Raw genomic sequence first — 26691 nt, forward strand, 5'->3', positions numbered from 1 at the left:
TTAGTTATGTTTTTTACTATTAAGGTTTATTTGAATTGAAACTTTTATTGAAAATTTTAGAGTGTTAAACACGAAAATAAACTCTTAGTAGAAAATTTCTTTTGACATAACTTTGACACCACCCACCCGCCTTTAAACAAAAGTATATTTGGAATACCAACAATATTCCAAATAATAATATTACTTCTTTTCTATAGTTTCCACTCGCGCCACTTTGAGCGCTAGTGTCGATTCACTCTTCTAAAATCGTTTTCGGTTCGTCAATGTACGAACATTAGCGAAGTTGCTTTTAGAAAATCACTTCTGGCCTAATCTATCTACGACCTAGGTATATCTAACAATAGCACTAAGTCTGCTTTTCCTACCCCACCTTTGACATGGTTACAGACTTTCCCCTCTTTGTTAGCTCCTAACATGGTGTGTTCCACTTATCTGCGCCAGTGTTTACTTAGAGAATACGAAGACGGAAATTCCGATGAAAGTTTTCAGGTTGATGACTGATTTCCAATGGAACCTGATGATGATGATAGAGGAAGAATTCAAATAAATTAAATTCATCTTTTTTGAGGTTATATTATATGTAATACATATAAACGTATATACGTTTTTACAGTAAAATACCAGACAATATTTTGAATTTGTCAGAAAATAAATTTAAAGCTCATGTGAAGCTTACTTTATGTAAAAAAACTTATTATAAGATTAATGATTACCTAAATGATAAAAGTGCCTGATATTAATTGTGTTTCTCTAGTTTTTATACAACTTGTAATGTATACTAAATTGATTTAAAAGATGTGTTGCTGTTGCAGTTTCTTGTCATTTCTTCTCCTCAGCCATAACACCTAATGTTAAATTGACCTTCAACAAGTTTATAGATAATTACGTTGAATAAATGATTCTGATTCTGATTGTGGTGATAAGTGTGTGAGGATCGAAACAAATGGAATTCCATAGTCTCTGCTTGCCCCGGTGGTAAATAGGTGTGAGAATCATATACCTCATATCCCTGATTTTAACGCGATAAGAACCCAGTATTATGTGTTTTAATTGTGTTGGTGATTGTAAACAAATGTCTGTCAATATTGACACCACGCATTGCGACAAGACAATGGGGGAATATTTAATCCGATGTACACAATGATCTTATTTTGCAACAACAATATATCCATGAATCACTCACGTATAACATACAACATTAATACTTACTTTGTAACAGATATTAAGGTGATCCGTTTTCCATACAAAAGTTGATGCACTGCTGCAGGAAACCGGATAGACGAATATTGTTTTAAAACCGATAAATAGTAATATTTTGGTGTATTATTTTCGCAAACTAACAAAAATTTAGAGTACGAATACGAGAAATACCATATTGCAGACCCTCAATTTTGATATCTGCAGTAAATATTAAATTGTCGCGTAACTTAAAGACAATGTATGGAAGATTTCGCCAACTAACATTTCATAGGGTCAGAACTCCACACTAAACGAATAAATTGAAAAAATACGAAAACTTCAGAAGTAACGCCATCTACTGACGCAATGTTACCTAGCTGACTGAAACTCATCACCTTTAGTAAGACATAGGTTGAGTACAACACTTAATTGGCGTGCATGTATGAAACGATTGATGAACGATTGAGAAACACCAGTGATTTTATAAATTCGTTCTAAAATTAAAAAAAAGTTGATTCTCTTTTATACTCGACGGTTGTCTAACACATTACTACTTACCAACTGTTTCTCTTTTGATATGCATATTTGTATTTCCTGCGTGTGCAATAAAGTATTTTGTTACGTTATGATAAAATAGTGCAGTGTTCTTATACATACATAAACTCACGCCAATTTCCCACCGGGATAAGTAGAAACTATGGAATTCTACTTGCTTAGATTATGACACACTTCTCTTGCTTACTCTACACAACTCAACAGTGTTCAATATTTGTAGTAATATTGCAAGTGTTGTGAAAAAGTTAGCGCCTATTACATTGTAACCTTTAGCTGAGTGACAATGTTAAAGCGCCCACACGTTGATTGACACCACACGTTGTGTCAGATGCAATCGTGAGGAAACTCAGCGTTTTAAGAGTATTGACTTGTGTGAAAGCTAACGTGAGAAGAGTCGGAATGAGACAAACATAAACATAATCTCACGACTAAGTATATTCCAATTGTGTTAGTCAGAGGTACGATCAGCTGCAAAAGTCCAATAAGTTTCTTGGAGCTGACCGAGTCCCCTTTATGCAGATTCTGTTTAAAGGAGGATGAGACACTATTACACCTGCTGTGCAGCTGTAAGGCTCTCATACACAGTAGAAGCCGAACTTGGAGCTTCCTAATTAAAGCACATAATAACGGGTTCTTACCGCGTTTAAATGGGGATATGAGACTCCCCTAAAAAGACGCTAGATCTAATCGAACGGATCGGTCTAGAGGAGGAGTTTTAGGGACTTGGCCACAATAGATCTGACGAAGATTAGAATTAAGAAGGTCATTTATATCACGTGGTTTTCTAAAATTTGTACCCGATTAATGGCAATAGGCCCCACCCCTGCTACATGGCAATTAAAATAGCCTGTAAAGTGTATTTCGGTGAAGGAAAACATCGAAACCCACATACCCGAGAAATGCGTTTCGGAGGTATGTAACCTAACCTGTATTGGGCTGGTTTTCCCTTCGAGGTTTGGAAAGTCAGACAGGCTGTCGGTTCTGTAAAAAACCAGACCTGTCAGATCTTCAGGTTAGGTAAACCCTGTAAAAACGGGATGACGCCAGGGAGATGATGGTGAGGTGTATTCTATATACCTCTGTCCCCTGTGCTACGCTTTCGGGGATGCAGGCGTGATGCTACGTACGTATTTTTTTTGTTTTTGATCCCTTGTCACCGTACGGTTCATCAGCCGTCGTTTCCCTCTTAGGACTTCGAATTAAAATGGCCGTAAATAGTCTTGTAATTGCTTGTGTTTCTTCCCATCCTATTAGAGATTATGGCATGTGTTTATATACTGTATATTCCCAGTTTGGGAATATTCCCGTTATCATCATCTCAGGCCTTTACATCTTTATCAGATGATTCAAACAGCGTTTCTGTGGCAGCTTTTAAAATGGCTGTAAAGTCCGATGCGCGAGCGACAGTAGCAGCCGCACGACTGGCTTTGTAGTTGAGGGTTATTAGACGGCACAGGCCCTCGCACTTCTGTGTCGCCTCTCGCGCTTGTCGGCTAGGATCTGGAACCAGGTTTTATCGTGTGCTTTGCACCCATCGGCCAATGACGTCCTCCACTTATTCCGGTCACTGGCCAGGCCCTCCCATTTATCGGGGCTGATCTTAAATGCAAGCATGTCACACTTTGCGCAGTCTTTAAATCGCAACAACGGCCTTCCCACCTTTCTTTTCTTTCTGTTCCCGTTATAAAAACTCTATAATAGTAAGAACACTGGCTGTTTCTTTTTTAATTGTTCTTTCTTATACTCTGTTCTTATCTGCCTAAAAGTTAGTAAATAAAGCTTATTTTACAAAAAAGTTTGGCACGTTTTTACTGTCGAGAACGTTGCCGAACTGGGAAAATTCACGGGAACAGCACATAACAGATCCGAACCTATCAAAGTCGTAAATAAAACGGTATCCCCTTTAAGGCTTTAGTACCCTTCATGTAACCTTTAACACTACCACCCACGCGTTCATTGACTCGACGACAATCGCTTGTCTGACGTCGCAATCTTCGTTATGTAATCACTGACTTAAGGAGTAGGAACTTACAGAAATGTTCATGGATTTTCGTACTATACGAACTCTATAGAAGGAACCAGAAATCGCAATCATTTATTCAACGTAATTATCGTACATAAACTTGTTGAAGGTCAATTCTTCTTCTTTTATCATGTGGGTTGTCGCTTTGTGATCCCTAGTTTCGTTAGGACATTACAGGCTGATCACCCGATTGTCCGAAAGTAAGATGATCCGTGCTTCGGAAGTCACGTTAAGCTTCCCGGTTGGTCCCATTTACTATTTACTGATGTAAATAAGTAGTCGTTACATAAGTCATGACAGCGGCCTTTGGCGACTCAATAGTAACCCTGACACCAGGGTTGATGAGGTTGGTAATCCACCTTTTTTTCTATATTTATTTATTTATCTAATAATTACAACTATAAGTTACCATACAGGCATATGCCCAAGGCGGTAACTTAGACAAATTAGTTAATATAAACTTAAATTATTACTTCAATATTTACAGTATTATACCTATATATCTAGAAACTAAACTTATGAAATATCTTACCTATTATCACATACGATTTTAATTATAGCCTCTGCGAACCTCGCCATTGAACAATTGAACAGGTCTATTTCCTTGGCAACCTCATTTAATATATTTAGAGCAGTGGTAACGGGATCTTGCCTCATTATATTAGTGAGACTCTTAGGTATATATAACTTGTATGTATTAGTACATTAGTGAGGAGTAAGCAGAACTTGCACTTAAATTAATATTCAGTAGTAAAATCATTTCAGTGCGCATGTTGCATTATTAATAAGACATTCTGTGTGCTAATGGCGCGGACACTTCCAAAGAACTAGGTACGTACCTACGTGTAGTGTACCTAATACATAATGATTTTATTGTTTGAATTTAAGTATGCGAATGAATTGCATCGCGGAATGTCTTTGATGACTCGGTTCTATACAAATATTCATCATCACCAGCCCATTAACGTCCCCACTGGGGCACGGGCCTTCCCTATGGATGGATAGGGAGATCGGGCTTTAAACCACTACGCGGGCCCAGTGCGGATTGGTGGTTATTAACGACTGCAAATGCAGCCGGGACCAATGGCTTAACGTGCCTTCCGAAGCACGGAGGAGCTCGAGATGAAAACCTTTTTTTTTTGTCGTCACCCATCCTATGACCGGCCTTTGCGAAAGTTGCTTAACTTCAACAATCGCAGACCGAGCGCGTTTACCGCTGCGCCACCGAGCTCCTCGACTCGAACTTTCTTGGGTCGTAATATGATTTTCATGCCCATATGCACCTGCTAAATTCGAACCTGCGACCTCAAAGTGAGAGGCAAGCGTTCTGCCAACTGGGATACTACGGCTCTCATTTTTTAATCAGTTTTATCTCGTGAATTAAAAGACATTACATATCCCTCTGTAATAGTGTGTACACACGTGACTATGCTTGTAGTAGGTACTCACTTTCATCGATCGCAAGTGGGTCGCCACTTTCTCACTGACAAACGTTTTTTCTCCTTTTTCATTGTGTAATCTGAATGTACCGTTGATACGACCTCCGTGGTCCAGTCGTTGAGCGTTCGTGCTCACAATCCAGAGACCCCAGGTTCAAATCCCGGTGGGGATATGTCACAAAAATCAACAATTGAGTCAAGGAAGGCCTGTGTGCAGATATTATTATTATTAATAATAATATATTACTCTCTCTCTCCTTGGCATTTATTATTCCCCTCTGATGGTGGGGTATGCCTTCTTCGTACTTCTCTTCCACTTCGCTCTATCGGACGTGTCGTTCTCGGAGACATTGCACATACACAGGTCCTTTTTGACCACATCCGCCCATTTTGTTTTTGGTCGTCCTCTTGGTCTAAGCCCTGGTATGTTTAGATTGGCTGTAACGTTACCCACATAATCTGGAGGTCTTCTTTTTACGTGCCCAAACCAACGGAGCCTGCTCTCTTGTAGCTTTTCGGAGACGTCGCGTACGCCGAGACTGCCGCGCACGTATTCGTTACGGATTCTAGCCAAAATATATTGCAAAAATGAAAATATAAAGAAATTACATACACAAACGAAATGTCAATATATCCGTGTGTATTCATGTGAAATCAGCCTAATCGACTTCGGAAGTAATCGCGGCATTGACTTCTTTCGCAATTCGCTACTTCCCGTTTTGTGTTCATAACAACATTATCTTTGAACAAAATCAAGTTTTAATTGCTTATTAAAAGTATATACAATTTATGTGTTCTAGATTTTTGTTTTACGTTTTTAATTAATTTATTTAATTATTAATATACATGAACACTGGTGCTAATTCCTGTAGACAGCATCTAATTTTATTTAAAGTTATACCTGTCACTTTCTTATCCGCCGAAAAGGAAAGGGACTGGTAATCGACTGATTTGTAGGCACCAAAATTGGCCAATACCCGACAGAATTAAGTTGACAACACACGTCAAACGGTTTGCGTACCAGCGATTATATTCAGTCATTCACTCATTCTTTTTAAAATTAAACAGCTGTCAATCATCCGTCCCTTTCCTTTTCGGCGGATAAGAAAATGATAGATATAACTTAAAATTTTGATGGTGTCTGCAGGAAAAGGCCACTAACTAACTATGTGTTTCCCACCGCAATTTTAAAACTACTATGCCAATTTTGATAAAACTTGCACTACTTATTCTATTATTTGGACAATACTCAATTGTAAACTATTTAATAAATCTTCGAATAAGTGAAACTGACAGATAATAGGGTAAAGCCAAACAATACCCACTGACCTTGTTTCACACTCGCGATCAGCGATTACACGCGATCGCTAATTACTATCATCGCTCGCCGCGTGTGAACACACCTTAATGATTTCTCTTAGTGAAAACTTAGTGAAGTTCTTTGATTTCCTTTTTTCCCTTTGAGGGAGTTTTCACTATCACAACATAACGTTTTAAACACCCTATATCCTCCTAAGTAGTGAAATGAAATGAAATAAAATGTAATGAAAAATCCCATTACTTTTTTTTTTCTTTTCCTGCATTATTTTTTTATTTGTTTTTTTTTACTTATCCATTTATTATTTTTTTATTAAGTCTATTGCAAGATGGACTACCTAAGTGGAATAAGTACACCTTACCAAGCTTGTGTGTGTGTGTGTGTGTGTGTGTGTGTGTATGTGTGTGTGCGTGTGTGTGTGCGTGTGCGTGTGCGTGTGCGTGTGCGTGTGCGTGTGCGTGTGCGTGTGTGTGTGTGTGTGTGTGTGTAAGAGATACATATCCATTTATTATTATTATAAGTTGGGGGAGAAGGCAAGAGGGAAACCACTGCCCTATTTTTCCCTAAAAAGTAGCATGGAGAGGAATGCTAACCGACAAGAGCGTGGCTCTTATGTTAATTATGATGATAACAAGTTATTAGTTTAATTTCTAATTATTTTTATGTATATTAAATTTTGCGGCAGGACCGATCGTCGTGGAGATCCTTGGGGGAGGCCTATGCCCAGCAGTGGGCGTCGTACGGCTGATGATGATGATATTAAAGTTTAATTTATTGGCGGCGCCGGGGTAACCAGACTATAGAAATGGAATTCCATAGTTTCTGCTTCCGCAGAGACATTTGCCCGGTGGGAAATAGGTGTGAGTTTATGTATGTATGTATAGAACACTTATATTATGTAGTACAGGATCCGCAACAGGATGTAACTTCTTACTTATTTATATTATAACGATTCCTGACCATCTTTTCCATCTTCTCCAGGCAAGCACCTAGTCTTCTCCACGGACCCGGAGTCAGTGAAGGACGAGTTCGCGTTCGACAACCCCGGGTTCCGTCAGGATGAGCGCACCGCGTGGTCACACGACGCGCCCACGCTGCCCCTGGGCGGCAAGGCTAGCGTCCTACAAGCCGAGTTCACCAAGCCTGATCACAGCAAGGATGACTCGCATTTACAGGTACCTATTTGCATTGTACAAAATAACAGTAATAGAAGCGGCCAATCAGCTCGCGACAAACACTTCAAGACCCCAATACCTACCCCGCCGGCGTGGTCGACGTTATCCCATATTCAACGCTTATCGCTATTGACCCACAAAGGTTCGATTGATTGGGTCGCGTACTAAGTTCAAGATAAATTATGAAATTCTCATCTATACTTATAATAAATCTGTAGAGAGGTCAATTCTGTACATTAAATATTTTTTCAAAATAACTATCAGGGGGTGATAAGTGGTCGATACTGATGCCAAAAATGCAATCAGTAAAATTTTTGTCTGTCTGTCTGTCTGTCTGTCTGTCTGTCTGTCTGTCTGTCTGTCTGTCTGTCTGTCTGTCTGTCTGTATGTTCCTTATAGAAACAAAAACTACTGGACGGATTTTAATGAAACTTGGTACAATTATTCTTCACACTCCTGGACAGGTTATAGTATACTTTTCATCACGCTACAATCAATAGGAGCAGAGTAGTGAAGGGAAATCCTTTTGTATGAAAAATCTAAACCGCTCAAGTTAGACGTTTGAAATTTGGCATGCAGGTACCTTAGATACCGTAGAGGTGCACTAAGAAAGGAATTCCCGAAATTCCTACGGGAACGGGAATTAGCGGGAAAATCCTTTTGTATGAAAAATCTAAAACACTCAAGTTAGACGTTTGAAATTTGGCATGGAGATACCTTAGATACCGTAGAGGAGTACTAAGAAAGGAATTCCCGAAATTCCTACGGGAACGGGAATTAGCGGGAAAATCCTTTTGTATGAAAAATCTAAACCACTCAAGTTAGACGTTTGAAATTTGGCATGCAGGTACCTTAGATACCGTAGAGGTACACTAAGAAAGGAATTCCCGAAATTCCCACGGGAACGGGAATTAGCGGGAAAATCCTTTTGTATGAAAAATCTAAAACACTCAAGTTAGACGTTTGAAATTTGGCATGGAGATACCTTAGATACCGTAGAGGTGCACTAAGAAAGGAATTCCCGAAATTCCCACGAGAACGGGAATTAGCGGGAAAATCCTTTTGTATGAAAAATCTAAACCACTCAAGTTAGACGTTTGAAATTTGTCATGCAGGTACCTTAGATACCGTAGAGGTGTACTAAGAAAGGAATTCCCGAAATTCCCACGGGAACGGCAATTAGCGGGAAAATCCTTTTGTATGAAAAATCTAAACCACTCAAGGTAGACGTTTGAAATTTGGCATGCAGGTACCATAGGTACCGTAGAGGTGCACTAAGAAAGGAATTCCCAAAATTCTCACGGGAACGGGAATTAACGGGAAAATCCTTTTGTATGAAAAATCTAAACCATTCAAGTTAGATGTTTGAAATTTGGCTCGCAGGTACCTTAGATACCGTAAAGGTGCACTAAGAAAGGAATTACCGAAATTCCCACGGGAACGGGAATTAGCGGGAAAATCCTTTTGTATGAAAAATCTAAACCATTCAAGTTAGACGTTTGAAATTTGTCATGCAGGTACCTTAAATACTGTAGAGGTACACTAAGAAAGGAATTCCCGAAATTCCCACGGGAACGGGAATTAGCGGGAAAATCCTTTTGTATGAAAAATCTAAACCACTCAAGTTAGACGTTTGAAATTTGGCATGCAGGTACCATAGGTACCGTAGAGGTGCACTAAGAAAGGAATTCCCGAAATTCCCACGAGAACGGGAATTAGCGGGAAAATCCTTTTGTATGAAAAATCTAAACCACTCAAGTTAGACGTTTGAAATTTGTCATGCAGGTACCTTAGATGCCGTAGAGGTGTACTAAGAAAGGAATTCCCGAAATTCCCACGGAAACGGGAATTAGCGGGAAAATCCTTTTGTATGAAAAATCTAAACCACTCAAGTTAGACGTTTGAAATTTGGCATGCAGGTACCATAGGTACCGTAGAGGTGCACTAAGAAAGGAATTCCCGAAATTCCCACGGGAACGGGAATTAGCGGGAAAATCCTTTTGTATGAAAAATCTAAACCACTCAAGTTAGACGTTTGAAATTTGGCATGCAGGTACTTTAGTAAACTTAAAGCTTAGTTGCAACAGGATATTACAAAATTCCCACGGGAACGGTAGTTAGCGGGAAAAACATTTGTATGAAAAAATCAAATCTAAATAAAAGGAGAAACTGACTGACTCAGTGACTGACATATCAACGCATAGCCTGAACGGCTAAACGTAGGCATTTGAAATTTGGAAGGGACATAGCTTAGGTACCGTAGAGGTGCACTAAGAAAGGAATTCCCGGAATTCCCACGGAAACGGAAATTTGCGGGAAAATCCTTTTGTATGAAAAATCTAAACCGCTTAAGTTAGACGCTTGAAATTTGGCATGCAGGTACCTTAGTTAACTTAAAGCTTAGTTGCAACAGGATATTGCAAAATTCCCACGGAAACGGGAGTAAGCGGGAAAAAAACATTTGTATGAAAAAATCGGAACCGCGTAAGATAGATGTTTTCAATTCAATTCAATTAAATTATTTATTGCATTCCATGTAGTACAATGGGGTGTTACATAGGCATAGGAACTAAAACATGGACCCTGTAGGGCACAGCAACGTTGAAGGGAAGAGAGGAAGTGTGTATTAAAATTAAAACTCAATGAACAATCAATTAAAAAAAAAATCAATTCAATCAATTGATTCAATCTAGCATGCATGCATACCTTAGTAAATATAAAGTTTATTTTTGGCTGTATTTTGAAAAATGGGAGTTATTGGGAAAAAAAAATTATGAAAAAATCTAAACTGCATAAGTATGCACTCCCACACACACAAAGATCTCTCTCTTATATAACACGCCACGCGGACGAAGTCGCGGGCAAAAGCTAGTTACTAAATAAAACTAACGAAAAACATTTTCTTTTTTTCTATTTAACTTACATTTTATCACATTTTTCTATGACATCACAGTGTGCTTTTTCTCCGCGGAGGTCCGTGTTGCTCTATGGCTTTTTCATACAAATCCCATAGTAATTTCGTGTTTTAAAAAAGAACTGATTTGACTTGTTGGAAACTACGTAGACTTTTATTTCAAATATATTATACTTAATCCTCTGAGACGATGCCCTGAACCGAGGTTCGCGCCCACGAAGGCACTTTTAGGTCTGTTATCTTAAATTTTGTACCGATTGAGAGCCTTCTGCGCTCATATCTGTCTGGCCAAGTAGTTCAATACAATTTGCGTCAAATCTACAATAAGTCACATAACAAAATATGCTTTATTGCACAAATAGAAAGACTAGAATAGGCGGCGTTATTGCTAAGTAGCAATCTAAAAATACGTCACGTAAAAAACATTCATGCACTAAAAATACTTATTACAAGGTACAAGTTACAAAGTAAACACCAAGAACCAATATCTTCCAATAACTTACCTACTCGCATGTCCGTTGTCTGCCCACTAATTCACTTAACCGGCCTTCAGAGACCTTTGAGAGATAGCGCGTGAAAAATTACGTCAGGCATATAGCTAGAGGGCTAATCTATTTACTATTGGGTATTTACTTAAGGGGTAGTTGAATATCATATTCATTTACTACCATTACATGCCTTATTCCAATCGTACTTATGTGTTAGAAAGTAACCAAATACTGGTCAAAATAAACATTATGACATAGAAAGAGAAATTAAAGTTTAGCGATTTATATGATGAAACTACTCATGACAGACACTCTGTCAGACAGTTACACAACATACTCACTTCCGCTACTTCTAACACTGTCGTCTTGACTATCCCATATTTTGAAGTATTTGGTTTCCGCAGTCTTATTGGTTCCACAATACTTTCATACCAAATGGTGATACCTACGTAAACATAAAGATTCGGGAATCGTACCTGGACCATAGATCGTGAGCCCTACGCTCTAACCACTAGACCAACGGTGGCTGTTAATATCTACTTCATCATCATCAGCCCATTAACGTCCCCACTGCTGGGGCACGGGCCTTCCCTATGGATGGATAGGGAGATCGGGCCTTAAACCATCACGCGGGCCCAGTGCGGATTGATGGTTATTAACGACTGCTAATGCAGCCGGGACCAACGGCTTAACGTGCCTTCCGAAGCACGGAGGAGCTCGAGATGAAAAGTTTTTTTTTGTGGTCACCCATCCTATGACCGGCCTTTGCGAAAGTTGCTTAACTTCAACAATCGCAGACCGAGCGTGTTTACCGCTGCGCCACCGACCTCCTCGTTAATACTTACTTACTTAAGATTTATTGAATGCTACTTCAATACGACCCCGCCGGCCGAGACGAACTGAGCTAGGATCAAGCGATAAACACGCGTAAACCCTACTTCAATACGTCTCAGACGGTAACAAACTGACGTAGGATTTCCAGGTTTCCTCTTGGGGGAGGCCTATGCCCAGCAGTGGGCGTCATACGGCTGATGATGCATTAAAATGTGCTAGAGACTCTCATTCTATTCGTCAGCTTCGCGTGACATAATAATATAGAGATGTACACGTAAGTTAAAATATGTGGCTTGGCCGTTCCGCTTCACATGAGCATCACATGAGCGTAAGGTGAAAAAACATTTTTTTTGTCGTCACCACCATGTGTTTGATACACATTAACGCGGAATGTAGAAAAAGAAAAAAAGCAAATATGGAAAAGAAAAAGGAAGAATCCTAACCACTTGCGCTGTCCCTATACCCTGAAAATAGTCCAGCTCAAAGAAAAAGGGAAAAATCACGTGATCAGCTTCTCTCTTCTTCTTACCAGGCCTGGTTTTTGTTGACAGCACAAGAACACAATCACAGCAGTGTATTCACAATTAGTTAGCGGCGGCGGTATATTTACGATTACATAAACATAAACTGCCTATACATATACGTCCCACTGCTGGGCACAGACCTCCCCTCAATCAACCGGAGGGGGTATGGAGCATACTCCACCACGCTGCTCCACTGCGGGTTGGTGGAGGTGTTTTTACGGCTAATAGCCGGGACCAACGGCTTAACGTGCCCTCCGAAGCACGGAATCATCTTACTTTTTCGGACAATCAGGTGATTCAAGCCTGAAAAGTCCTTACCAAACAAAGGACAGTCTCACAAAGTGATTTCGACAATGTCCTCATCGGGAATCGAACCCGGACCTCCAGATCGTGAGCCTAACGCTCTACGATTATTTTAAAATATTTGCAGAGAAAAAAACGAATTACAGATAAAGCAGAAAAAACAAAAACCATTGCCATTCTGTTATTATAGTTCTTGTAGGAACGAAACGGACAAACCCCATATTTTGCCTAACGTGTAGAGTTTGTGAACTTAGGGTGTGTATAGTTAGCCCGTGTAGAGTTAAAAGCTTGACTCTACATGAGATCTGATAACTTTTTGACATTGAAATCGATATGATCTCGTCTTGGAACATTTTACATGAAAATGTTTTTGTTAGGGTTTTTTCTACGTGCAATTGTCACTAACACAGTCGACTCGACCATCAGAGACGGCGATACGGCTCACTACCTAACGTTGGTCAACAGAAAGCTCGGTGAGGATGTACCTTTAAAATACCTCTATTAGTACCTTCCTACCTGGTACTTATTTACGATTTCGTATCAAAATAGCTATAAGTTCTCTAAGCGTGAATTATAAATACTTTTCTTATAAAGGCGTAAAATTATTATTTAAAATTTGTCGCATAATCAGAAACATACGTAACTTCGCCACGTCCAACTATGCGTTTAAGTGTAAAAGTGTGTACTAAATCATATCATAATTTTACCTGACTAGATAGTAGTCCACACCGATCTCCCGACCATAATTCCGTTACTGCATCGGTCGATCTATTTTCTGCGGTAAATTATTGTACCCAAGGCAAAGGAATGCAATCGAAATTGTCTAGATTATTAGACTGAACTAGGTGCAAATGAAGTAGCAAAAACTTGTTCTACCGCATAACAAAGTCTGGAACCTAGAAATACCAGTAAGACGTTACTATGTCGAAATACTATATCCATTGCAACGGATTTTGCATTCTGTACAATATATTTTTTGTAAAATACTCTCCATGCTACTTTTTTGGGAAAAATAGGGCAGTGGTTTAACTCTTGCCTTCCGCCCCGCAACAGTCTGTCTGACGCCAGTAGAATGGCGCCCAGAGAGGTCTATTTCAAAGCCATACTAACACTCCTGTCCTCGATTGGACACTTAATAAGACACGACGAATTTATTAAGGTACAAGGAAAGAGAGGAAGGGGAAGACCAAGAAGAGCTTACATGGAACAGATTAAAGAGAAGGCGTTCGTCGTGTCTTATAAGGAGGGGAAGGAATTGGTCTTTGATAGACAAGAATGGAGAATGCTACACCGACAAGAGCGTGGCTTAAGTTTGCGTGCTCCATAGACCACATCGCTGCTTAAGACCAGGCTGTATCGTGGTCAAATGCACTCAAATCTTTTAATAAAAAATGTGTCACTTTTTTCACAATTAGTCCACGTCACAGCGCAGCGGGCGCGGCGGCGTCGCGTTGAGATGTAAACAAACCTTTACTCATAATATTTCGGAAGCGTCACATATAACTCAAAAGACAACAAAGTATGTTTCAATTAAATCAACAGAAGTGCTTCAAATTCAATCTTTTTTAAATTTAAAAATATATATTATTAATAAGTATTCAGTGGATACCGGACAGTGAAAACGCTTCTAGTGACTCCTCATTTGTTAGGTTGGAACAGACGTGCATACACACATACCGACATATATACCTACATCATCATTGGCCTTATACGTCTGTTTCAGACGATTTATGACGTCATTGCCTCGAAGAAATGCACTTTCCAACTGGTGGACCAATACCTACATAAACACATACATACCGGTCAAACACATAATCCTTCTTTTTGCTCCGCCGCAGTTGGGTAAAAACAAGTAATCGCGAAAAATTAAACTAAAGGAAGTATAGCAACAAAGGCCTGACATCCGATTTGTTTTGTAAGCAATACCACTGTTATGAAACCTGCTTAACCTCTGACACTAAAAACAGGTGTTATCCGTTTAAACGTATAAGCAAGTCTGTGCACTTATATGTATTCAAAGGATGAACGATTGGATTTTAAAGTGCTTATAACATGTACATGTGCTTGTAACAGCCTCCGTGGTCTAGTGGTCAGAGCGTCAGACTCACGATCTGGAGGTCCGGGTTCGATTCCCGATGGGGACATTGTCGAAATCGCTTTGGGAGACTGTCTTTTGTTTGGCAAGGACTTGATTGTCTGAAAAAATAAGATGATTCCGTGCTGCGGAGAGAACGTTAAGCTGTTCCCGGCTATTAGACGTAAAACACCTCCACCAACCCGCAGCGGCGCAGCGTGGTGGAGTATGCTTCATACCCCCTCCAGTTGATTGAGGGGAGACCTGTGCCCAGCAGTGGGAAGTATATAAGTAGTTTATGTATGTGTATGTATAAAATGTACTTTTATTGAAGAGAAATATTTACCCCGGTACTTGCACCAATGAGTTATTAATTTATCTTAAGTGCACTTTAACGGCCTCTGTGTCTCAATGGTTAAGTCATTGGTCCCGGTTACTACTTACAAATGCAAATATACTTTAATAATAAATAAATAAAATCATTTTATTTCAGGCATGTAACCCATATTTACATTAGAAATTAAATTAAAATTACAATTCAAAAATTAAAATTCCAAAATCAACAAAATACAATGGTAAAATTAAATTAAGTTAAAACTAAATCAAAATTAGAAAAATACTCAATTAAATACAATACAATAATTTTATTTCAGACCATGTGTCCATAATTGTTAGTAACAGTATAAACTTATATACATACTATGTTAGTGGCAAAAAAAAAATTACAATAAAATAACCTCACCTCCGTATGTGTAGCTGCACCCAATGACGCAGCATCGGTGAGTCATACCGGCCTGCAAACACATTCAGAAGGCTGTTGGTGCTAGCGCGAAGCCGAAAAAGAAGGGAGGCGCATCGTTTTCTCATAATTGCGTAGAAGTCATCCGTTTGCGCCTCCGCGAACATCCCGGACGCGCTGCAACGCCACGGTAGCCCCAACAGGATCCTGAATGCGTTATTATATTGCACACGCAACTCGCTGTATCTCGCGTGTAGCTGGCCCATAAGGCGCACGAGTAGAAGGATTGGCAGTAAGCTTTAAAAAGCGTAATCTTCACTGCCTTCCCACATCGCACGAACCTACGGGCCAGCATATTACAGCGGACAGCCAGCGACCTGCGTTCACGCTCTATGTCACTGTTGTCGGAGAGGTCGTCAGTAACCCAATGGCCCAAGTATTTAAATTTAGATACCCTGGAAACGGGGGCGCCACAAAGGAAGACATCAGGGAAATCGTCTCTTGTTTTGGCCTGAGGCTTGAAAACCATCATTTCACTCTTCCTAACATTATACTTGAGCCCCTGGGCCGCCGCGTAAGATTCGCAAATAGTGATAAGTTTCCTGAGGGCCTCAATCGATGGGCTCAACAGCACCATGTCGTCGGCGTAGCTGATGTTATTCAAGCACGTTCCGTCAATGTGACATCCAACATGTGTGCTGCTGAGCTCACCGACCAACCCGTCCATGTAAAGGTTGAACAGCCTGCAACTTTATTGCACCAAAATAAAAAGAAATAATTACAAAAAACTCTTAAATAAGGACTGATGTGAGTAATCTTTATAAGCCATGTCATGGGCTTTTGGGCTTTTTTCGAGCCGTACATCCCAACAGGAAAAGAAGAAGAGAAAAAAAACTTGGGCTCTCAAAAAAATATCAGTTGATACCCCAACAACATAGGACAAAACAACTCGACCGCAATGAGCAATAACAACCAAGACTAAACACTTAATTGATAAACAACTTCGCACCGCATATAGCGATGACTCACAGCATAACATAACATCGGAGGTTGTCTTGTGACACGAAGGTCGCAGGTTCGGTTCTCACGGTTGCAATGCTGGCAGGTACCGACTGTGATGTCATGACGACGGCGTGTTTGACTGATGGCGAACTGGCGAGTAGCGCCTTATTTTCCCTTACCAGTAGACACTGTGCTGATTCGTCATAGAGGCAGCCAATCAGCCCGCGACACCAAACACTTCAGGACCCCGATACCGACCCCGCCGGCGTGGTTGACGATTTCCCTCATTCAGCGCTTATCGCTATCGACCCACTAGGGTCGATTAATTCTTTCAAATATTTTTCCTCTCAGACGACGCCCTGAGCCGAGGTTCGCGCCCAACTGGGCATCCTCAGGCCTGTTGTCTTAAACGTTGTACCGGGTGAGAGCCTTCAGCGCTCCTCATTTGTCCGGCCAAGTAGTTAATGCCATCTGCGGCAAATATACAAATAAGTCACGTCAAAAAAAGAAAGATTCCTGAGCCTTATTTTCGGGTTCGAAAATATATACCCATTTCACGTAGCACATCAGAACTTGACATTTGCAAAATGAGACAGGTATATAATTTTCGCAATTTGAATTGAAGGCTGTTAGCATAACATAGGATAAGCTCTCGACTATATCCTATTTGGGGTATTCAGATGTACATCCATCACAAGAGGAACTAAGTACCCACGCCTCATCGACCTTTCTGTTAGACCAACTTGATCGGTGGTGAACCGTATCGCCGTTCATGGTCGAACCTACTGACCGATGCCCGATCCCGTTTGAGAAGCAGAAACGGTGAACCACAGTGCCCATACGTTTAAACAACACCTTTTAGACTCGTGTCCTAGCTAATTTACGGTATTAAGGTGATTCGTTTTCCATACAAAAGTTGATGCAGTGCTACAGGAAAACGGATAGAGGAATATTGTTATAAAACCGATAAATAGTAATATTTTGGTGTATTATTTTCGCAAACTAACAAAAATTTAGGGTCCGAATACGAGAAGTACCATATTTCAGACCCTCAATTTTGATCAATTCTACATTTGTAGTGGTGCAGATTACAGTGTATTTGCTGAGCGTGTAGAGGTGTCAATGTTAGTTTGTGTGCGTGATAGTTTTTTTTTTTCTAAAGGCTTTGACTACTTGACAAGTGTAATAGAATGTCAGTGACAATTTATAAAGAGATTTTGTATGAAGAGAATAAATATAAATAAAAAACTAAAAATACTACAATCTGAGAAAAGGAATATTGGAAAAATATTTTTGTAATAACGTATCTTATTTAAACATTTTTAAATAATGGGTAAATACCGTGTTTTAAAAGAGGACATATATTATAATAAAAAATCAATACATAAAATGAAATGGCTGTATGGGCATAGTTCCCTTTGCCTTACCCTTCGGGGAAAACCAAATCAAAAAAGAAGTTGTTGCATTTGCCGGCCTAAATAGTAGTCATTTATAATTAATTGTTTTTCCATCCAACATACAGATTTATTTATATTCTCTTTGCCGCGGACTTTTTGGTGGGACCGGGAACGGGAAGGTTGCTTTCTTCATTGAATAATCTAAATAATCAATACGAAGTGGTGTTTTGTGGTTAATGATCACAATAGTCGGAAAACATTCCCGATAGTATTATTAAATCGGAATATTCAATAAACAAAGTGTACCTATCTATTTTCGCTTTGCGCCAACAAGCCGCTTACTTCGTTTGGGGTTCGGAGTAGGAGTCTGCTCCGAGGGTGGGGGCTTAGGTTTCATCATTTCATTAATCATCATCAAGAAAAAAAAACACAAGACATGGCTGTATGTTCATAGTGCCCTTTGCCTTGCCCTTTGGGAAAAAAAATAAGATAAATTTTGAAATTCTTATGTATAATAAACAAACATCACAGACATCATGACAGATCTAAAACTAAATAAAATCTTTTTTCTTTTTTCTATTTGACTTATTTATGAATTTTAATCAAGAAAACGTGATAATAAGTTCGACAGCAACCAGTTCAGGTCCCCGAAACAGCCCATTTCAGGCCGCGTATATATGGAAATACTACTTCAATACGTCCCAGCCTCGTCTTTTTTTAACGTCCTCGTTATAAAAAGACGTCCTAACCTGAACTAACTAACCTAACAATAAACACCACGCGTAAATATAAGTCCAGAAATGCGCTGCAAGTCGTCTGGACTGGGCGCGAAAACAACATAGAATTCGATTAAGTAGGTGCTAAGTGTCCCGCATGCTATCACCAGCTGTCACTGACATACGTATGAAGTCCCGCGGATTTTATTGTAACTAAATGACAAGTCATAATAATTATATGCGGATACTGCGACATCAGCGCCGTGCTTGCGGGACGTCCTGAAGCGCTATTACATCTTTCAAACGCGATGCGACAAAGTTTGAACCTACGCAATTTAGGAAAAATCTACCTTATTATTACTGTACTGTGATCGTTATTTGTAAAATCATACAATACATATACACAATTCTTTATACACAATATAATTATTATGACATATTGTGGACTTTTCGGTATACCTACAAAAAAGGAACAATTCAACCATACGTTGTTTTGTTATATCTCAATGGGCTCAGGCAGCGTTTTCGCCGAAAGCTCCAAGTCGGCTAAATTTGTAACGATAATTATGTTTGACATATCATCATTTTTGAATTTTATACAAAAAAAATACTTGTATAAATTATAAACCCTAAAGCACGCCCATGAATCACTCTACTCATTGGTGAAAACCGTATGAAAATCCGTTCAGTAGTTTTTTAGTTAGCCGCATGTTCACTGATGCGATTAATGCCTATTAGAATTTTACAAAATAAAAAATACGGAAATTACGGAAGGTACTTTAGTGCAAAGTAAATTATTGTATACTTAATTATAATATTATTGGTAAAAGTGATACTTTTTGAAAATTCCGTAACAAATAGACGGGTTCGCCAAATTCAATTGTAAAAAAAAATACAAAAAGTAAAAACAATTAAAACATGCAGTTGGGTTTGAACCGTGAACCTTAAGAATGGCGGCTACTGCTTTACCAAATGCGCCATTTAGAAGTTAGAAGTAGACTTCAAATTATGCATCTCTTTTAATAGCTAACCTAGTTCGCATGTGTGTGTGACAGCTTCGTGTTTGTACACAAATTGAAATGACACCAACTTTTGATGCAATGTTTCAATATGATATCTTCAGTAAATACTTCAAAATTGTAGCTTAACTTAAAGATAATGTATGTAAGATTTCGCCACCTAACATTTCACTGGGTCAGAACTCAACACTAAACGAATAAATGGAAAAAAATACGAAAACTGCAGAAGTAACGCCATCTACTGACGCAGCGTTACCTAGCTGACTGAAACACATCACCTTAATTGTTAAATTCACTGTGCTCCTACTTACAATTAAGTAGAGACTCTTTCCTGCAGACAAACTGTTTAAACAGTTTTGCAGGGCATTGAAAAATTGTATTTTTAGTCTATCTATCTATCTATATCAGCCTAAATTTATATCCAATTTTGGACGTAGGCCTCTTCCATGTTTTCCATTTCCGACGATCCTGGGCTATCGACATCCAGCCATATCCTGCGTGCCGCACGATGTCGTCCTTCCATCTCATTGGTGGTCTTCCTCTCGGTCTTGTGAATGCTCGTGGGCGCCACTCTAACAATCTCCGGGTCCATCTTTCCTTGCTCATTCGAGCAATGTGTCCCGCCCATCTCCACTTGCGTTCGGCAATTACTTTTACCACATCCCTAACCTTGGTTTTATATCGAACCCAAGCAAGTATTTATAGTATTCACCACCAGCCCATTAACGTCCCCACTGCAGGGGCACGGGCCTTCCCTATGGATGGATAGGGAGAACGGGCCTTACACCACCACGCGGGCCCAGTGCGGATTGGTGGTTATTAACGACTGCTAATGCAACCGGGACCAACGGCTTAACGTGCCTTCCGAAGCACGGAGGAGCTCGAGATGAAAACTTTCTTTTTGTGGTCACCCATCCTATGACCGGCCTTTGCGAAAGTTGCTTAACTTCAACAATCGCAGACCGAGTGCGTTTACCGCTACGCCACCGAGCTCCTCAATTTTTAGCATTAAGATTTAATAAATAAATTTAAAAAAAGCAATATAATAAAACCACCAATTTCAATAATCGCTGATCGCCAGCACTCGGTACTGCTAAGTGGGTTATAAGTACACCATCGATATAAGATAAACCTCTGCGATTTCATTGTATTGTTTTGTTTCCTTATCTGTGGTCGGGTTTTTATAGCAATTTTAGCGTAATGACAGTGCACCGCGATAAATAAATACAGGGTGTTAGTGACATATATGAAGCATAGTGCGTGTATGAAGCGATTGATGAATGTGGAGGAAGCAAGAGAAGTGTGTCAGGATCGAAGCAAATGGAATTCTATAGTCTCTGCTTACCCCGGTGGGAAATAGGCGTGAGTTTATGTATGTATGTATGTGTTAGTGACACCGTAACGAAAAAAAAAAATAGAACGTCTATTTGATTTTACTAAAAACCCTACTACGAAAAAATCACGCTCCAAAAAGTGTGAAACAAGAAAATAGGTAGGTATTTGTCTTTGAAATTCTTCCGAATAGTTATGTTTATAACATAGCCGTGGTCGTATGCCGTGGTAGGCAAACTCTTAGGACAGATGGCTTCTTTTTGCTATGCCGTAGTCGGGTTAAAAACGATAGTACGTTTCTTATTAGATTTATTTATTTATTTATTTGTACTTACACAATAAAAACAGACTGAAGAAAACAGATAGTACAGGTAAGCTTATCTCTAAACAAAGGGATTTCTTCCAGCTGACCTACGTGACAAGAGAGACATTCAACGTATAATATTATATAGATAGACATACATACGCGTACAAATTATTAAATATGTCTAATTAAGCTTTTAATTTTACGCCGCAATATAAATCGAACAACAATACAAGACTACTCATATGTATTTAAGCGACTCTTCGCATTGTTCCATTTACATTATTGGTTTTTATAAATTTGTCATTTTATTTTCGGGTTCTATGCCGCTTAAACCACAATATAGGAGTGAAAATAATTAAAAAAAGCACAAAAAAAAGAATTATCCAACAGGAACTCTGATTTATGGTCTGAATTATAGCTCAAAGTGTCCCAAGTTTACGTTACGGTATCACTAACACCCTGTATAAAGAAAAAGAAGGAATTTGATCCTTGATTTGTGGGTAACTACGCAGTAATAAAACCATTATTACAAGTGGTGTTGTAAGATACGCGTTTAACAAGTTGATCTTTGATAATAAAAATAACAATTTACACCCACCATAATTACTACAGCAATGCAATCTGAGATGGAATCCATACTATTTTTGTCTTCATTAGCAAGGTCATAAGGGTTAGCAATTGTTGATTGGCGGATTCTGTTTGGTTGTAGCAGATGTCTAAAACATAATAGGTAAAGATTTTGTATCTTTAACTAAATAACATAAGATAAACTCACGACTATATCTCAATTGGACCAGTCAGAGGTACATCTATAGCAAGATGAACTAAGTACCCACACCTCACCGACCTTTCTGTTAGACCAACGTGATAGTTGGTGAGCCGTATCGCCGTTTATAATGGTCGAGCCAACTCTGTTAGAGAATTCTGCACTTAAGATAAATTAAAAACTCATTGGTGCAAGTTTGGTACCGAGACAGAGGGATTTGTCGCTTCTAATATTATGTTCGACAATTGTTAGGCGGGCGATAGGCTGATCCCTTGTCGCCATAAGGTTTATCACATATCCCTTGGTGGATACTGACTGGTTTTACGAGGCGTAATGTAATGTGTTACACAGCAAGCGTTCGTGCTGTCAGTACAGGGAAATAAGGCGCTCGTAGCTAGCATCAATACTGATTTTAAGCACATGACGTAACATATCATGCTCGCTGGGAATGGTACACAATAGCCTCGTAACACCGGTCAGTACCAACCTTTAGGACTTCGTATCAACGGCTGCAAGTTGTCTTTGATTAACTTGAGGCTTTGTGAGTTTATGTATGTAACTCTTTCTAAATATTTTTTTTTCTTGTATTGCAGCGCGCGCGAACACGCCGCGTGAAGCTATGGGCACGCGACTTCACCGGTCTCGGCCTGCGTTGCGGCGGGGGCGCGCGGGAGGGTGTGCACATACACTCTGTGCTCAAGAACGGACCCGCGGCCGCGGCTAAACTACAGCCTGGTAATATTCTTCCCTCCAATGACATTCACTACTTAGCTAAACACGTGGAAAGTGCTCACTCCGTCTCTAAACAGGTCTGAGGGTGCTCAGGTGCGAACCTCGTTTCAAGGAGTCGTGTCAAGGGATGAGACAAACATGATGATTGATGTTTGAAACAGCTTGGAGTACGGAGTAGGCTGATAGTGAGAATTGATGATAGTGGGCTCTTTGGGCCGCCCCCATTTATGTTTTCCACACGCACACCAGGTCAAAGCTCGTCGGGACGGGTGTTCCTCTTCTAAAGCCATGACCAATCCACCGCCATTTCCGTGTGCGGATATCAGCCTCCACAGTATTTTGCCCAGTCAATCTCCACAGTTTTGCGTGTATGTAATAGTTTTAGACCAGAAAATCTTTAATATTTGCTGTAAGTATTTATTAAGAAACCAATTTGAGTATGCCGGTTAGGTCTTTCCGGGCAAACCATGTCTCTCACACTGCTACTGCTATGCTACAATTATGTTATATTACAAAACGACCATTTCTTTTCCAGGCGACAAAATAAAGAGCATCAAGATAGAGTTCTCCGGGACGCCGCTAGAGGACGCCGTGTCCATCTTGTCCCTGGCGTCGCCATATCCGGTGGAGTTGGAGGTGGTGGAGGGACAGAGAAGCTCTGGGAATGGCACCCCGCTGCGGCATCCGCTGCTTAGACGCGCTGGATCTACAGGCGACGTAAGCACGGTACGTACTCGCTATATTATATTAAGCTTATGGTCCCGGCTGCATTAGCAGTCGTTAATAACCATCAATCCGCACTGGGCCCGCGTGATGGTTTAAGGCCCGATTTCCCTATCCATCCATAAGGAAGGCCCGTGCCCCAGCAGTGGGGACGTTAATGGGCTAATGATGATGATGATGGAGCCCTGGTAGCCCAGTTGGTAGAACGCTTGCCTCTCACTTTGAGGTCGCAGGTTCGAATCCAGCACAGGTCTAAACCAATGATTGTCGAATTTGTTCTCGAGTTCATGTTTGGATCATTAATGATTATCACGTGCTCAGAGGTGAAGGAAAACATCGTGAAAAAAGCCGCATTCCCGAAAAATACATTTTCGGAGGTATGTGACCTAACCTGTATTGGGCTGGTTTTCCCTTCGTGGGTTGGAAGGTCAGACAGGCAGTCACTTCTGTAAAACACCGGACCTGTCATATCTTCAGGTTAGGTAAGCGGACTCTGTGAAAAATGGGATAATGCTAAGGAGATGATGAGTCAAGAGACTAAAGAATTGGAGATGTCCTTAGAAAAGGTTCAGTACGATCTACTCTAAACCGGCGTACGTGTATGAAACGATTGATGAATGTGGATGAAGCGAGAGAAGTGTGTCAGGATCGAAACAAATAGAATCGAGTCTTACGCTTACGCCGGTGGGAAATAGGCGTGAGTTTATGTACGTATGTACGTAAGTCCCTTAGTCATTTATGTTTTGATGTTGTTGACTAAATACTTACACAAAAATCATGTCTAACACGGAACTTGAGCATAAAAAATACGGAACATTTATTTCATCATCACCAGCCCATTAACGTCCCCACTGCTGGGGCACGGGCCTTCCCTATGGATAGATAGGGAGATCGGGCCTTAAACCACCACGCGGGCCCAGTGCGGATTGGTGGTTATTAACGACTGTTAATGCAGAACATTTATTTATTTGTACACAATAGAACAGACCTCCAAGACCTCTCTTGTATTTCCTCGCCTCACGGTTGTCTGGAAGAAATCGTTTTAAGCGATAAGGCCGCCATTTTCCATGTACCTAGTTAAGTCTCTTTTGTAACTATTTTCTTTTATTTTGGTGCAATAAAGTATATTTGTAACAGACAAAAGAAATATACCAAGAAAACAAACAGTACATACTTATCTCTAAGAAAGAGATTTCTTCCAGCTGACAAGGAGACATTAGTGTCCACATTTTTTACTAAAATAATAATCTATACATATAGGTGTAGGTATAATAATAAAAAAATTAACACCATAACCATTCAAACAAAAACAACAACTGGAATACATAATTTCACCTTGTATTTGCGTGTGTATAATAAACAGTTATTCAAAGTTAAATTCGCAGTTATCCACCGGTTAGCTTGTGTCAGTTGGCGGGTGTCGGTTATCGTCTAATGGTTTAGAAAGTAACAATAACAATTGTGTCAAACGTAAACGCATGCGCTAATTGAACTCCAATGTCGTTAACTGCGAGGCCGTAGAAAGTAACTTAGAACTTTTCTCTTAAGTTTTCTACTCTTTACTTCTAAAATTACACACACACACACGACACACACTCACACCCACACATACGACAAATTATACACACACAAACGGCACATTACAGACACACACACACACACACACACACACACACACACATACATACTCACTGCCACACACACGCGCGGCACACACGACGCATTAACCACACACACACACACACACACACACACACACACTAGTAACTAACAATAAACAGTTTATTAACATCGCCTTTCACAATAAATATGTCCCCATACTTAAAGGCTTTCGTATGAAAAGTAATAAATAAATATAGACATAAAACTTTACTAAAGGATTTGTCATACCTTTGATGTCGATATGAATAAAACATCGATTGAAATATCTTAGCACCCATTGTTCTTTACGCCTTATTATTATGTAAGGCTCACAGCACTTTTAAACTTATAATTTCTTATTCAAATCTCACCCGCGTTAGTCACAGCAAGCCGCAGACTGTTTTACGGCCAATGTTTATAGACCCCTTCTGTGTTGACGGGTTTAACCGAGACAACATTAGGAATCCAAATTTCATCATCATCATCATCAGCCCATTAACGTCCCCACTGCTGGGGCATGGGCCTTCCCTATGGATGGATAGGGAGATCGGGCCTTAAACCAGCACGCGGGCCCAGTGTGGATTGATGGTTATTAACGACTGCTAATGTAGTCGGGACCAACAGCTTAACGTGCCTTCCGAAGCACGGAGGAGCTCGAGATGAAAACTTTTTTTTTGTGGTCACCCATCCTATGACCGGCCTTTGCGAAAGTTGCTTAACTTCAACAATCGCAGACCGAGCGCGTTTACCGTTGGTATTCCACCTGTCAACAAATACAATCAAACAAATACAATAAATAAATAAGTAATAAAACGACTTCTAAAAATAAAAAAAAAACATTTCTTTCGTTGTCGCAGTTCTTTACAAACTAGTCAATCTTTAAACAAAACTATAAAAAAGATCCTAACTCCTGATATTAAAAAAAAAAACCTTGAACTCTATAGCAGCAAAATTAAGGATGTGTTTTAGTCAACATAGTATTGTGTTAGGATGTTTTCAAATGCCACAATGTGTGTTTGGCATACAGTATGGCGACTAAGGAATGTGTTATGTCTCTATTGTTGAGTATAGCTGACTGCAAAATCATTTGGAATGTCCGTGAGTGTCGATGGCTTATAGACAGCGATATAGATATAAATTGGTTGCCAATTACGTAAGTCAGTTCGTTTGAAAAATGACCTTTTTTTGACGTGACTTATTGTAGGTTTGCCGCAAATGGCATTAACTACTTGGTCTGACAAATGGGGAGCGCTGAGGGCTCTCACCACTCGTACAAAATTTAAGACAACGGGCCTGAGGGTGCCCAGTTGGGCGCGAACCTCGGCTCAGGGCGTCGTCTGAGAGGAAAATATTGAAAAATGAATCGAACCTAGTGGATCGATAGCGATAAGCGCTGATTGAGGGAGTTCGTCGACCACCGGCGGGGTCGGTATCGGGGTTTTGATTGAAAAATAACCTTAAATATATACGTCCATAGATCCACGCCTATTT

General features: G+C 39.9%; 1 protein-coding gene across 1 annotated transcript in view; it reads left to right on the forward strand.

Moving 5' to 3' along the window:
- The window catches only part of LOC126378024 (uncharacterized), a 78343-nt gene that overhangs the window by 45919 nt on the left and 5733 nt on the right, over positions 1-26691 (forward strand). Inside the window, exons 2-4 of the mRNA XM_050026084.1 lie at positions 7496-7689; positions 22698-22839; positions 23372-23562. Of these exons, the coding sequence (XP_049882041.1) occupies positions 7496-7689; positions 22698-22839; positions 23372-23562 (527 nt within the window). The remainder of the gene's footprint in view (positions 1-7495; positions 7690-22697; positions 22840-23371; positions 23563-26691) is intronic.

Source organism: Pectinophora gossypiella, chromosome 25, assembly GCF_024362695.1.
Source record: "Pectinophora gossypiella chromosome 25, ilPecGoss1.1, whole genome shotgun sequence".
NCBI classification, from domain to species: domain Eukaryota; kingdom Metazoa; phylum Arthropoda; class Insecta; order Lepidoptera; family Gelechiidae; genus Pectinophora; species Pectinophora gossypiella.